General features: G+C 38.8%; 1 protein-coding gene across 6 annotated transcripts in view; it reads left to right on the top strand.

Moving 5' to 3' along the window:
- THSD7A (thrombospondin type 1 domain containing 7A) overlaps positions 1–14,446 on the top strand; it is a 269,899-nt gene that overhangs the window by 152,648 nt on the left and 102,805 nt on the right. For all 6 annotated transcript variants that reach the window (XM_030494595.2, XM_030494627.2, XM_030494606.2 and 3 more), the window contains one exon: positions 12,969–13,217. In XM_030494595.2, the coding sequence (XP_030350455.1) occupies positions 12,969–13,217 (249 nt within the window). The remainder of the gene's footprint in view (positions 1–12,968; positions 13,218–14,446) is intronic.

Genomic DNA, 14,446 nt, shown 5'->3' with positions numbered 1-14,446 from the left:
TAGTCTTGTGAAAACCACTTAGGTGGACAGTACTTGAATTGTAGATGAATAAAAGTGGCCTCATTGTTTTTGTGATTATAACAGCCCATTATACCGTGAGGTACTGACAGTTTCTCAGAACAATGTACAATATGACCAATACTAAACAGTGCAGCTGTAGGGAAAATGAATCAGCACTACACTATGTCATGAGGGATAGATACTTGTTGCATTTGCCGCTAGGGAAAAAATACAGACACTGTATTTTCACTAACTTCTTTAAAGAAGTAAGTGTGCACTAACCATAAACTGAAACTCTCAGAAATGACTAGACCTTACAAATTACATTTTATATCTTCAGAGTAACTCATGGGAATCATCTAAACTCTGGATTTAAATCATCTTTCTACTATTCCTGCTGTATAGTACTTGTTTCTTAAACAGAATTATTTTTTTAATTTAAGTTTATTTATAATAAACTATCTTTTCTCTTTTTTCTTTTTTCCTAAAAATGGAGTAGTCTTCTTCAAAATCCAGCTATACCTTTGATCTAAGAATAACATAAAGTTAATTTGATTGTTTTGCTTTAGAGGTTAATGCAGCCAACAGGCTGTATGAAGTCTGAGAACACTGTATAGAAAATACCATATTGCAATACATTGAGACATTGTACTTGATTCTTGTCTCCATATGTTAACTCCAAAATGACCTTTACTCATACAGACCATCTTTTAAGGTTCCGTGGTAGTCATATACAGAGCAAGGAGACCCTACGCATGCAATATTAAGATCTGGATTTAGTCCCAAACAACACAAAGGATTTATATTCAGCATGAATATTACTGGATTTCCTCAGACCTCCATACTTCCTTAGTAGAATGATCATTCGAGGTTGCCATAGAAAATGGCACACATGATTTTACCTTTTGACCTGACCAGGTTACTTCTGCGAGGTGGTTAAGTTAGAGGGTGTGAGGATCTAGGCTGTGGGATTGCCCACGAGTGATCTGATTTTCCAGGAGTGTAAGCCTGAACTTTTTTAGGATGCGATGCTAATGAGCAGTGTGGCACATATCTTACCCCTTCACTGTGAGGTTACAGTTGCAAGAAGCAGATGTGTCTTTGGAAAGTGTTCCTTAGAGTCTCTCATTTCATTTAGCAATCTACTGAGATTTAAGCAAACTTTAAGCAATTTACTGAATTTCTCTCTACTAAGAAAAGTAAAATACGCTTGTATTCAAATCCTGCTTTAATTTCTTCATTGTTCTAAGGATTCTTTGGGAGCTGGATCAGTGTGCATTCACGGCTGTAGGATGTCTTGCAAGGACATCCTGTTTTTCCAGCTTAGTGGTTTGGTTTTGGGGGGTTTTTAATTGTTATTTTTTTGAATCGCAAATTTACTTTCTGATTCTTTTCCAAAGGCTTCCGCTAGCTTTAGTTTGCCCTTCCCTCAAAAATGCAGCCTCTACAAGCCTGCTTCTGTGTATTGGTGTTTGTGTGCATAATTTTGGTTTTCAAGTGCTGAGCTAACATCTAGTTTTGTGTTCTCTAAGCAATTTGTCACTGTTCCAAGTCTTTCTGCAGACAGGTTTGTTTGGTCAAATGGGCTTGTATATCAATAGTTTTCATCTTGTGGCTGGTGGGAAGATTGAAAACCATTTTGCTAATGGTGTTCAATGATGTAATGTCTCATGAGATCAGCAAGAATTCAAGAGACTCTCATGATTCCTGATGATACAGATGGTTGTGAGAGATGCCTGATGGTGTGCAGGACATTCAAGGCCAGGAAATGGTTAAATTATTCTGTTCTGAGGGAGCCCACTGCAATTTCTTTTATCTGCCAGATAGTCTTTGCTTTTCTTATTACTTGGATAAAGCCACTTAAAAACCTTTTAAAGGATTCTGGATTTCTTTAGGATGTTGATTGTGCTTTGATCTGAAACCTTCAGAAGCAGCTCCCTCTTCCTGCTGAACTGCTGAACCTCCTCATATGATGCTCAGTATGGGTTTCTTTCCAGGCAGTTACTCTAGGTTTTGGTTATGTCTTCTTCAGTCCTCTCAAGTTTTTAATTCATTCATTCAATCTTGTGTGTTCAAAACATTGTGTTGTTGGAGTTTGCTTTGGAATACAGAGTTTGTATTTTCTTCTGAAAATGAATTTTCTTCTTCTGAAAATGTATTTTCTTCTTCAAAAAGAATGTTATATTTTCTTCCCCAAGGGTACTGGGATTGAACTCTTCGGCAGAGAGTGGATTCTGATCCCACAGCCCTTCCTGATCATGAAGAGTGTGTCGTATCTAATCCCTCTATATAGTATTAGAGGTGCAAGGAGAGAAAGAACGCCATTCCTTCCTAGTTTTTTTGTGTGGTGTCTGACAATGTAGGTGTCTATTGAGTGTGTCTTGTTAATGCCTGCTCTCACACTGAGCTCACATGAGAATGGTAAGATATGGGAGTGTCTGTGTTTCACACCAGGTTGGCCGTGCCAGGACTGGAGCAGCCTGGGCAGACCTGTAGGTGCAGCTACAGGAAACTTTAGAGCCACAGGATCGAAGAGCCTGTGGACATAATGCGCTGCCACATCAAATGCTGATACAGGCTTAAAAAATCACAGTTTTCAATTTGCAGGTAAAATTCCACTTAAGTCCTTTTCAGTCCAGGCCTGACCCATGGCTTTTGTTTCCCATGAGTGCCAAAAGTTTATGTTGGCATCAGTCTCCTACCTGAACCATAGCCATGTTATTCATTTCAGAACAATGGAAATCTCTGTATGTAATCAAATGGGAAATCAGCTAGAGAAAAAAAAAAAATCAGAATTCCCAGAGAATGAATGTGAATTAAAATAAGGAATATGAATTAAAATAAGGAGTAATAGCTGTGAAAATTTCATTAAAAAAACCAAGACAAAACAAAGCTAAATGTTGATAATGGTCAAGAAATGGAGAAAATATGGCAAAATAATGCAGACCAAAATTATTGAAAAGACTATTTGTCTTGTGTTAACCTTGTCAATTGGGCTTTATTACTTTACATTATAGGTAAAACCAGTAAATAGTAGTTCTTGTTAAATATCCGCACTGGGTGAATTAATTGAATTTATTGGAAAAGACATGTTCTCCACTGTACAAGTTTAGATTTAAATTTCAAACCTCACATTGGAGCTGTGTTACATTTGACCATGCAGAGCAGCTGTATCGGGAAAAGCACCAAATTAATTTTCACAATTGTGTCTCCTTAATACGTTAGATACATGGACTCATATTTCCATTAACTTCTAGATTGTGCATGTGGTAATGGAAATGTCCTCAGAACGATGAACAGCCCTCAAATACAGGCCAGTTTTACATCTCAAAGTTGCACATGCAATAGAAGGGATCTGTAATTGCAGGATATAACTATGATCAAATACAATGAGACTAAGTCCAAGTAAACTCTTGAACCTAGCAAAGAGACAATTGAGGAGAAAGCTTATAGAAGTCTCTAAGCTCAAAAATGCTACAGAGAAAATGAACAAGAGTATGGTTATGCAAGGCCTGAAGCCAGAAATTTAAATTAACAGAGCAATTTAAAAGCAAAACCAGCTATCTACAGTTATTGGTGAGCAAAAAAGGTGTGTAACTCATTGTTTCCAAGATGATGTAAATGCCAAAATCTTATCTGTATTCAGAAGGCGTTTATACTAATTCATGGAGGAAGACTCTAGAAGGGGCTCTTCACTGCAAATATCCAGCTTATTTTCAGGAAGTCTTTAAGCCACAGTTTGCTGGAAAACTGAAGGGTATGTTGGGAAAGTGTGACCAAATGCTTGCTGTCTTTCCACTTTTGTCCTTCATTTGCTACTGCCAAGGCAGGTAGGAGAATGAATGGATTATTAGTTAGAACCATTCACCCATTCTCATGTTGCTGTTCTCATATTTTGTCATTTACTCTTCTTTCTGCTCATCAGTCCAATATGGTATGGGAGAAACATCAGTGAAAGTACAAAATCTTAGGTGTATGAGTAAGTTATGTATAGCTCATAGAGTAAAATGAGTCCTGTTGCCTTGCTTGAAACCTGGTTATTTTTCCTATTCATTCATCATAAATTTAAAAATCAGTCTTATGGTCACTCATCGCCATGCATTTGGCTTATGCATGCAGTACGCATGGCTTTATCTACTGGAAAAATAATAATTAAAAAAATCGTACAACTTTTTTCCTAGTTGAGCTTATTGAGGAGAAAATTTCAATGGTCTTTTCCACAACTTTTCTATGCAATTTAAAAGATTAATTTGAAACTGAGATGGTGTCCTGGGTTCAGCTATAGCAGTCATTTTTCTCCTTCTTAGTAGTTGGTGCAGTGCTGTGGTTTTGACTTGCAGCCTGGGAACAGTGCTGATAACACTGATGTTTTTAGTTGTTGCTAAGTAGTGTTTACTCCGACCAAGGACTTTCTCAGTCTCATGCTTTGCCAGGGAGGAGGGGAAGCTGGGAGCAAGCAGAGACAGGACACCTGACCCATACTGGCCAAAGGGGTATTCCATACCACAGCACGTCATGCCCAGTATATAAACCGGGGGGAGTTACGCGAAGGCCCAGATCGCTGCTTGGGTCAGGCTGGGTATCGGTCGGCGGGTGGTGAGCAATTGTATCCTCTCCCCTCATTATTTCACTAATCATTATTATCATTGGTGGTAGCAGTAGTGGTTTTGTATTATACCTTAGTTGCGGGACTGCTCTTATCTCAACCTGTGGGAGTTACATTCTTCTGATTCTCCTCCCCACCCCTCCGGGAGCAGGAGGAGGAGGAAGGAGGGGAGTGAGCGAGTGGCTGCGTGGTTCTGAGTTACTGGCTGGGCTCAAATCACGACAGTTCTTTGTGGCGCCCAATGTGGGGCGATAAGGGTTGAGATAACGACAGATCTGACCAGAGTGTGTCTAATCATTTTTGTGATAAGCATTCATTGTTACTACTTGTCACAATGTTGATTTATTTGCTCTCAGAGTTGTTGCGCTTGATCTCAGAGTTTCAGCATGTCGTACCTTATTTACAGCCAGTATTTGCTGTTTTAGTGTTTATCAGCTGGGGGGCCTGGGCTAAGGTTCTTGTTTCACTGTACTTCATAGTAATGACTTGTAATACAATAGACTCATTGATCATTAAACTGGTCTGGTTTGCTCTTCCAATGTGGCCATCACCTCTATACTTTGGGAGGTATATAATGAAATTTTTTAGCAATTGCATACCTTTTTTTTTCTCCTTGGGGGGACAACCTACGAAGGAGGCATTCCCTTACGCCCCCCCCTTCCCCCACCAGCCTATTTGCAACAGCATTTGAGAGTTCTGAAGGTTTTGGATGGCCTTTGAATACTCTTGAAACCTGCCTGCTGATTGTGCTGGGGATCAGCATGTTGGCAAACATACGGAGTGTGTTTTACCCATGGCCATCCCGCCCTGGGAACACCCTATTTCATCTGATCTCGAAAGTTAAGCAGTATCGGGTTCAAATCTGGTCTAGGGTTAGACAACGATATAGGAGGACCACCAAGAGATTTTCGCTGAGGCTGGACAGTCATGAGTGGCAGGGTGTGTGGGATAGTATGGGCAAGTATCTAGGACAGTGGGCTCCTCCAGTGCTTTGGAACTTCACCACTGAACAAGTGCAACATCCAGAAAAACTAGTAAAACACTTAAACGAGGTGTGCTGTTGTTCTGTTTATACCAGAGAGTGACAAATCATGGCAACGTGCTGGGGCTTGGCCTACGCCTACAGAGCCCTGCTCAACATAAACCTTCAAAGGGAAAAAAATGTCTCTGGATCTGATGGCAAAGCAACAGACAACGCAGCTACTCTAACTCCAAGCACAGCAGCTACACTAACCCCAGTGACAAGCACAGCAGTTGCCCAAACCCTGACCACAACAGACAACGCAACTACTCCAACTCCAAATACAGTAGCTACACCAAACCCAGTGGTAAGCACAGCAGCTACTCAAACCCTGACAGCAACAGACAACACAGCTGTTGGTGTTACTCAACCCCCAAGCACAGCAGCTGCACCAACCCCGGCAACAGACACGCAGCACTCCAACCCCAGTGGCAGACACTGCAGCCACTCCAACCACAGTGATAGACACTGCAGGTAAACCAAATGACCAATTTGTGACAATATCGGTTGCCCCTGTAAGCAAAAGCAAACGAGAGGCACAAAAAGCAACCCGTGCAGTGAAGAAAGATGAAGTCCCAGTGCAATTACTACAGGGGACAGCATCTGAACAAGAGTTAGTACTATGTGGATCAGAGGAAGAGGAAGAAGAAGAAGAGGTCACTTCTCATCCCCGGACCTCGACCGAGCTGCAGAATATGCGAAAAGATTTCACCTGTCTTCCAGGAGAGCACATTGTCACCTGGTTACTCCAATGCTGGGACAATGGGGCCGACCGTCACGAACTAGAAGGTGGGGAAGCCAAGCAGCTGGGATCACTTGCTAGGAAAGGAGGAATTGACAAAGTGATTGCAAAAGAGAAGTGAGCCCTCAGCCTTTGGAGGCGGCTCTTGGCAGCTGTAAAGGAAAGGTTTCCCTACAAGGATGATGTTATGAGTCGCTCAGCCAACTGGACCATGACAGAGAGAGGCATCCAGTCCCTGAGGGAATCAGCCATTCTAGAGATGATCTATCGTAGGCCGCATGCCGGGAATGCATCCGTAGATCCAGATGAAGTTGAATGTACACGACCCATGTGGCGGAAACTTACATGGCATGCACCATCATCATATGCCCACTCATTGGCATCAATGGCCTGGAATGACATAGCACCACCAACAATGAACAAAGTAATTTGTCAACTCCAAGAGTTTGAAGACAATCTCACCCCTTCCATTATTTCAGCTGTGGAAAAACTGTCCCAGGAGTTCAAACAATTGAGAGACGATTTATCCGATCTATCCAGCTCCCCACATGTACCAACCCATGTCTCAACTATTAACAGAAGACGCCCTACTGCTCGAGAGAGAAAATATAGGAGGTACACGCCATGGGCCACCGTATGGTTTTACCTGTGGGATCACAGAGAAGACATGAGAAAGTGGGATGGAAAGCCTACCTCAGTTCTGGAGCAACGGGTGCATATAAAATCAGGTTATCCTGATTTTTTTTTTTTTTTTTTTTTTAAGTGCAGGATTCACTCTCTAATAGAAATTTAGGATACTTCAGAAAAAATTGTTTTACCTCTTGACTGATCTAATTCTATCACACGTTTAAAAGCTTATCTTCCAAAGAAGAGACTGCTTTCAACTGCACAGCTTGCTCATTTGTACAAAGGTACTATGATGCTATCTGCTCCACACATATACCTCAAGCTTCACTCTCTATGTGACTGTAGCCTTAATTATCCCATAAATTACTTTGAAATCCTCAGAGGAAACCTTTCTATCCAAAGTAATACTTATTTTTTATTTATTGCTGTAAGAGCAAGCATGAGGCTATGGAACGTGTGTAGACACAAATTCCTGCCCACACGTGTCCACAAGAGATTGAGCAGCAATTATGCTCTGTATTTTGCCCTTTGAACCAGCACTGCCTTTTTCTTTATTTCATTTATCTAATCTAAGTTTTTGAGTTGAGGAATAGGTTTGATGTTGGCTTAGTAGCAACAGGGATCATTCATCTGCTGTGATGTTTTATTTTGCTTGGGATTGCCCTCTCTTTCCACTATGTCATCGATGTGCTTAGATGTGCTTATACCTTAAGCTTCAGTTCCCCACTATTATCTGTCTATTGTCTGAAATGGTATTTTCTCAAACTACAGCCTTACTTCATATTGTATAATGCCCTCTTCCCTGCCAAGAGACAGACAGTCGGGACACTGTCCTTTGAGTGTTTTTCATAGTTGAGAGCAAGTTCCTGCAGACTTTACATGTTACCCCTCTGCTACCTCTTCTTGTATCCAGTCTGCTCTGTTGACTTATAACAGCATTTTAACACAAGTCATATAATTTTCTTTGAGCTTCCCAAGCAATTATCTGGACAGAACTGTATGGGCTGATAGTGAGGACTTATTTGTGCGCTCCCTGCACTTTCTGAATGGCTAACTTTGCATATAATATATGTAAATGTTACTGAAGGTACACAGAGCGTGGAGAATTTTTTTTTTATGATGCTTATTTTTCAGAACTTCTAGTGGATTGTATGGTATCATGAAATGGCTATTAACTACCTGTTTTTATCTTCTGATCTGTTACCTGCCCATTTGCTTTTTCTCTTGTGAGAAGAATCATCCAACTTTGGGTAACTAAGATGCATAAATCCATCAGAAAGTACAGAGTGATTTACATGAAATTAAGCTTTGATTAAATTATTTTTTCAGATCAAATCTGTAACATTAGGTACCAAACCCAGAAAACACTATTTTGTGTAACAGACACTCCCAGGTTTCAATTAAGAATCAATCTATGCAGTTTCTAGGATCAGACATTGGAAGGAAATGTGAAAAACCTTTTCAGCTAATGTGTACATATGTTGAACTTTTTAAGTGTCACATGTATCTTCCAGCATTAGGATTTTTATACAATTCAGTATTAGTATGTTTAATTATGAATATCTGTTTATATATAGTAACTGCACTGGAAGGTGTGAGAAACATCTCTTTCTCTTGGTTAGACAAAGTTTCAAAATCTTTTGCAAATATTTTAAAGGTGTCAAGAGTGAAAAAGGAAGAAAAAATATCTTTGAAACATGACAGGTGACTTTGAAACATCAAATTGTTTCAAAATTTTTTGGGAAAGGGGGATACATAGAGATGCAACGTGAAATTAAGTGTAGATTGGTTTAGTTGCAGGTAATAGGTATACATGCATTTGGGATAGGGAAAGGTGGTAGCGAGGGAAAGGATTTGTAATCTGCTCTGGAAGCTACTTTATTATCTTCAAAGAGATTGAAGCACTTCCATAATCATTTACATGTCTGAAGAGTTGTAACTGGGTCTTGTTTAGAGAGATTTTTGGTACTGGGAGTTTAAATGTGATGCTTCCCTAGTCCCTACTTGATCTGGAATGCAACACATCTGCTCCCTGCAACGTTATGTTGGAAAACATGAAGGAAAAACTTTTGATAATGGCCATTTGCGCTAATTTCTTTAACTTGTTTAAAGAAAACCATGTGTTAAAAGAATGAACAGCAGCTAATTTGCTTGTCCGACACTTTTGCTAATTGTAACTGTCTCTGCCCTCTCACAAAGTAATATGATTATGTATAACAGTAAAGAGATTGTTTGCTGGTGACTTACAACAGTATCAGTTATTTGTCTGTATTTACGTAATACTGCAAGTGGTACATGGTTTTAGTAAGCAAGCAAGAAAATAAATGGATAACTCACTTTGCCTGTTGTTTATCTCTCCAGTAATATTTATGTTCTGGTTACAAGAACTTAAGAACTTAATTGGTTTATATTTCGTTTAAAATTGATTAATTTTGTAGGTAAACATTTGAAGTGAGGCATGTTTTAACACTATTGCTTTAATTCTATCAACGATCATAAATAAATAATGGGGTTATTAACATGGTACAGTTATTATTAGGTCCTCTTCATACCCGCATATGGAAATAATTAATAACAAACAAGATAAAATGACCATTCTAATTATATAAGCTATATCAACAACAGCTTTTAATAAAAAGTAAAATGAGCATGAAGCGGAAGGTACTAGCCTGCTGAATCTATGCCATTGACCAAATAATGCTTCATCCAAGTCCTGTCAACAGATCAATGTCTAAATTTTAAAAAACATTTTACATCATGACCCAGAGAAAGAATTCAGCATCATGGCATTCAAGATTACAGGGGTGCTGAAAAGCAAGAAACTTCAGAGGTCTTTTTACGTATGTAGCCATTAGAGTTTAAGGATCTGTGAAATGAAAATTTGTTACCTAAAGCTGCAGTAGTGCCTGTTGACTTACAAGTGCCTGGGATCTATTCTAATCTTTCAGGAATAATCGAATCATAGAATGGTGAGGTTTGGAAGGGACCTTAAGGATCATCTAGTTCCAACTAGTTCCAACCCCCCTGCCATGGGAAGGGACACCGTCCACTAGACCAGGTTGCTCAGAGCCCTATCCAACCTGGCCTTGAACACTGCCAGAGATGGGGCATTCAACCTGTTCCAGTGCCTCACCACCCTCATGGTAAAGAATTTCTTCCAAATGTTGAATCTAAATGTGCTATCTGTGAGTTTAAAGCCATCACCCCTTGCCTTATCACAACAAAGCCCTGTATAAAGTCCTTCTGCAGCTTTCTTGCAGGCCCCCGTTAGGTACCGGAAGAGTGCTATGAGATCTATAAGTAACTATATCTTTAAAAATTAAGAAATATCATCAGTTTGCAGGGATGGCTTTAATTTTTAATGGAGCTGATTGACAACTTTCTGTTAAAGAATTTTTTTCAGTTATGGGTTTAGAAAAACTTTTTTTTTATCTTCAGTACATGGGCTCGATTTTTTTTTCAATTTTTTTCCACTTGTTCAGAAAATCTGTGATAAAAAATTCCTTTGGAATTTAACTAGCTCAGAATTTTTTTTTTTTTTTTTTTTTTTTTTTTTTTAATGGTAAGTTCATTAGTTTTGAGCTCAGTTGCAGCTCAAGGTCTCCTTTCTCTTATGTATCACTCATCCTAAAGAACTTGAACCTCTTTGTGTTGTGGTGGAGGTTTCTCTTACCAGAGAAGGAAACAATTTCTACATGGAGCTGTGTAGCAATCGGATCCAGTGACAGCCAGAGACATCTTTAGGGTTCATGGCAATTAGGGGACAGAGGCAGATTGGAGGTAGCTTCATTGAAGAAAGATTTTTTTATTTATTTAGTAAAACAACTTCTGAGAATGAATACTAATTATTCTCATGTAGCACTTCTCCCAAATTAGTTCTGAAGCACATACAAAGCCCATGCAGTATTACACGTCATTAATTGATCTCTTCACTCCGCACCAAAACTACTTTGTGGTGGCAATTTTGTCTGTGTTCCCTGGCAATATGTGTCTGTAATTAAACTTGGCCTCAGTCACAATATGCGTGAAGAGATTGGTGGTGTCTGCTCTCAAAGGAGTCACATTGGAAAGGAATTTGGGAGGTAATGATATGTCATCTGTTCTCCAGAATGGTTTGCAAATACTGCCCATGTTAGAATCCATAAGGATTAGATCTTTTTTCCAGTCATTAAAATGTGTGTCTTTGTGGGATAAATGAGTCTATATGTTCTGTCAAAAGTACAGAAAGTGCTATATTGAACCTGACAGTACGGTAGTCCTGTGCCAGATGGGGCTACATGAAGGTGAAAAAACTCCATTATTAAAGAACAGTGTTCTAAAAAGCTTCGAGTGTTTTGCACCCCAAACAGGGTGTACTTTCTGTCTTTAAGCAGAATAAATGTTGTCTATCATGTGGTAGGGTTTCTCCTGTACCCCCTTACCTTTCACATAATAAGGATTAAGAAATCCCCCACTGAGTAATCCTCTATGGTCTGTCAAGCCCAGCAGTGTCTCCAGTCCGTTGTCTCCAGCAGTGGTAAAGGGAGATTCTATTTAAAGACCAAGCATATGAGGCCTGGCTGCGTTTTGCAGTCCACTCCTTTTGTATTTCTCTAGTATCCAAAGTCAATGTATTAGGGATGGTCACTAGTATATCACTGCCTAGTCATTTTAGTATCGATATACAGATCTATTGCCCACAAATTCGTCCAGCCACTTTGTGAACCTGCTGACACTGTCTGTGTCCACAACCAGGATCTTCTGTTAGCAAGTTATGTAATCGCTCTGCCTCTTGTGTATAGAAATGTGTTTTTAAATCTCCTATTAGCCTCATCAAGCATCCGTACTTCTAGTATTACAAAATATTGTTAATAGCAGTTCAACATGATGTTGCATATATGAGTAGGGCAAAATTTTGTGTAGCAACAGAATTGTTGTAAATATTCATTGTTCTGTATTATTTTGTATTCTATTAAAAGGAAAAAAAATGAGCCTTTGTTGTTTTTTTTATAGGACTGATACAGAACAGAATGTTTCATTGTGCCAGCTGCAATGCCAATAAATCTTTTCCTTGCCTGTTTAACTACTTCAGAAGTGAGAATTTTATTCCAAAACGGACACGATAGATATATTTATGTTGTAATAATAATTAAAAAGTTAAAGTTATGATCACTTTAATTGTAGTTTAGATTCTCTATTGCTCATTATCCTATTGTGAATCAAGCTTTAAAATAGAAATGTTAGTTTCTAGTTACAATATGCCATTTAAAAATGCAGACGCAGTTAGAGGGAGAAAATCTTGCTGACAGCCTATGTAGTATGTGAATGAAGCAATCGGATGGAGAATAGAAATTAAGTGACGGCCTTCATGAGGAACAGGAAATTGAGGCTATGGATTCAATGCAGCAAGGAAGGCTCTATTTGAATGAGGAGACAGTTCCCCTTTTAGACCATGAGGCATCACTGTGGCAATATACCAGCTGTTAACAGAGCAAATTATTAGTGACCAAGTATTCAATATATTTGACATTGCATTTTTAAACAATTTGTAGTCTGGAAATGAGGAGAAGATGACATAGAGCACTTGGTTCTCTTCAAAACCATTGTATAGCCATCTCTGTTATTGATCCTTCACTTTCCCTTTGTTTCAAGAAAAATGATTGATTATACCTAAAAATAAAAGTGGTGAAAAATTGATGTATTTCCTTTTTGTACTTCTAGATATGTATGAAGATTTGTTTTAATTTTGATCACAGATGTGGCAATACTGGTCATTTCTAATTCTAACAAATCTTACATATCAGGTTTGAGTCCCTTTTACCAAAAGCCCTTTTGCCTGACTTTTGGGGATTAAAGATATATATGGACTGGAATTTAACAACTTTACAAATATTTACTGACTTTGCATGTTGCAATGGACATCACTTTTCTGCAGGAGTTCATGACTGTCTGTGAATATGTGTGCTGAAAATTGTAATGCTCTCTTGTTGCAGCTTCTGCAAACAAGACAAGTTGCCCATTACGTTCCAGTCCTGTGTGATCACGAAGGAGTGCCAGGTGTCAGAGTGGTCAGAATGGACACCCTGCTCCAAAACCTGCTTTGACATGACAACCCCTAAAGGGAATCGTACAAGATCACGGACCATTAAACAACTCCCTATCGGCAGTGAAAGTGAATGCCCACAACTGGAAGAAACAGAGCAGTGTGTTTCTCAAGGAGATGGTGTGGCACCGTGCATTACGTAAGTTGGCTCTTTTCAGTTCTCCCTATGTTAAAATGAAGAATTTCAATTAAGCGCTCAGAGCTTATGTTGGGATATCAACCAAATAATTATTAAAGAAATAATAGGTTTGATTTTATTTTGTTTTAGCCTTTGCTTATTCAGTGCTCTTCTTAAAAGCCTAAAGTCTACAAATAGCCACTATTATTATGAAATCACTTCCTTCTCTAAATATCGAAGAAATAACAAATACATATTTTTTCATTAATGTTAACTTTTGAAAAAGAACATTTGTGCATATGCAGGCTCAGTCAAGACCATAATAATTAATTGTATTAATTTGTTAGTGATCTTTTCCCTACATAACATTTCTACCACGATCATTGCTTTCTGGAGCATTTGTACATTTGCAGACAAAATACTGAACATAGAAAGAGATGATAAACGTCTGTTTAGCAAACAGTCTTTTCTAGTGAGACTTGTATTCAGCTTAACAAAGGCAGGACTGGGCCCCAAATGGCGAGTGGGAGAGGCTAGCAGTAACAGTAAATAAATTAACCCTGTTTAAAGTTTAGGAGAAATGACAGCAAGCACTTTTTGATTCAAGAGATTGCTGTAATCCTTATCAACTAATCGAGATTAAAGTTTAAGTCCCAACTGTGCGTCTTCTTTATCAGACCGAGAAGAAGGTCTGGGGAGTTTGATGTTAAGCGTCTTAGGCTGCAGTACATATTTTTCATTTAAGAGTTGAAATGTCATCTTTCCCCATCTTCAGCCACATTAGGAAGCAGTTTGCTTGATTTAGCCTTAAAGTACTTGTTGGGGAGAGAATTCTGTGGCATTTCTTGCAGTTTGTAATACTGATTGGGGTTTTAAATGGGAGTCACAGATCTTCTTTCCTGTATGTTCACTGATTAGAAAGCTCACAGCTTCTCATTTATCAGTTCACAGCAGGGATGCCTTGGTATTGCAGAGGCATCTTTCTCTTAATCATGAAAAAGGAACTTACTGAAAGGTTTTTCTGAAGTAATAATAAAAAAATACAATTACAGTTTTACCTTGATTTTCAGGAGAAACTTCTTTGTATTCTATCAAAGATGAATAAGAAGCTTTGGGGTTGTTTGGGGAGGGTGGGTTTTTTTGTGGAGTTTTTTTTTCCCTCTCCTTTTCTGGCTATTAGGTTTCTCAGCATGCACACTTCTTTGATATTTTGGCTTTGGTTCATATAATCTGTCTAGCTCTATACAAAT

Source organism: Strigops habroptila, chromosome 1, assembly GCF_004027225.2.
Source record: "Strigops habroptila isolate Jane chromosome 1, bStrHab1.2.pri, whole genome shotgun sequence".
Lineage (NCBI taxonomy): Eukaryota > Metazoa > Chordata > Aves > Psittaciformes > Psittacidae > Strigops > Strigops habroptila.
This window is presented reverse-complemented; position numbering and strand designations above follow the sequence as displayed.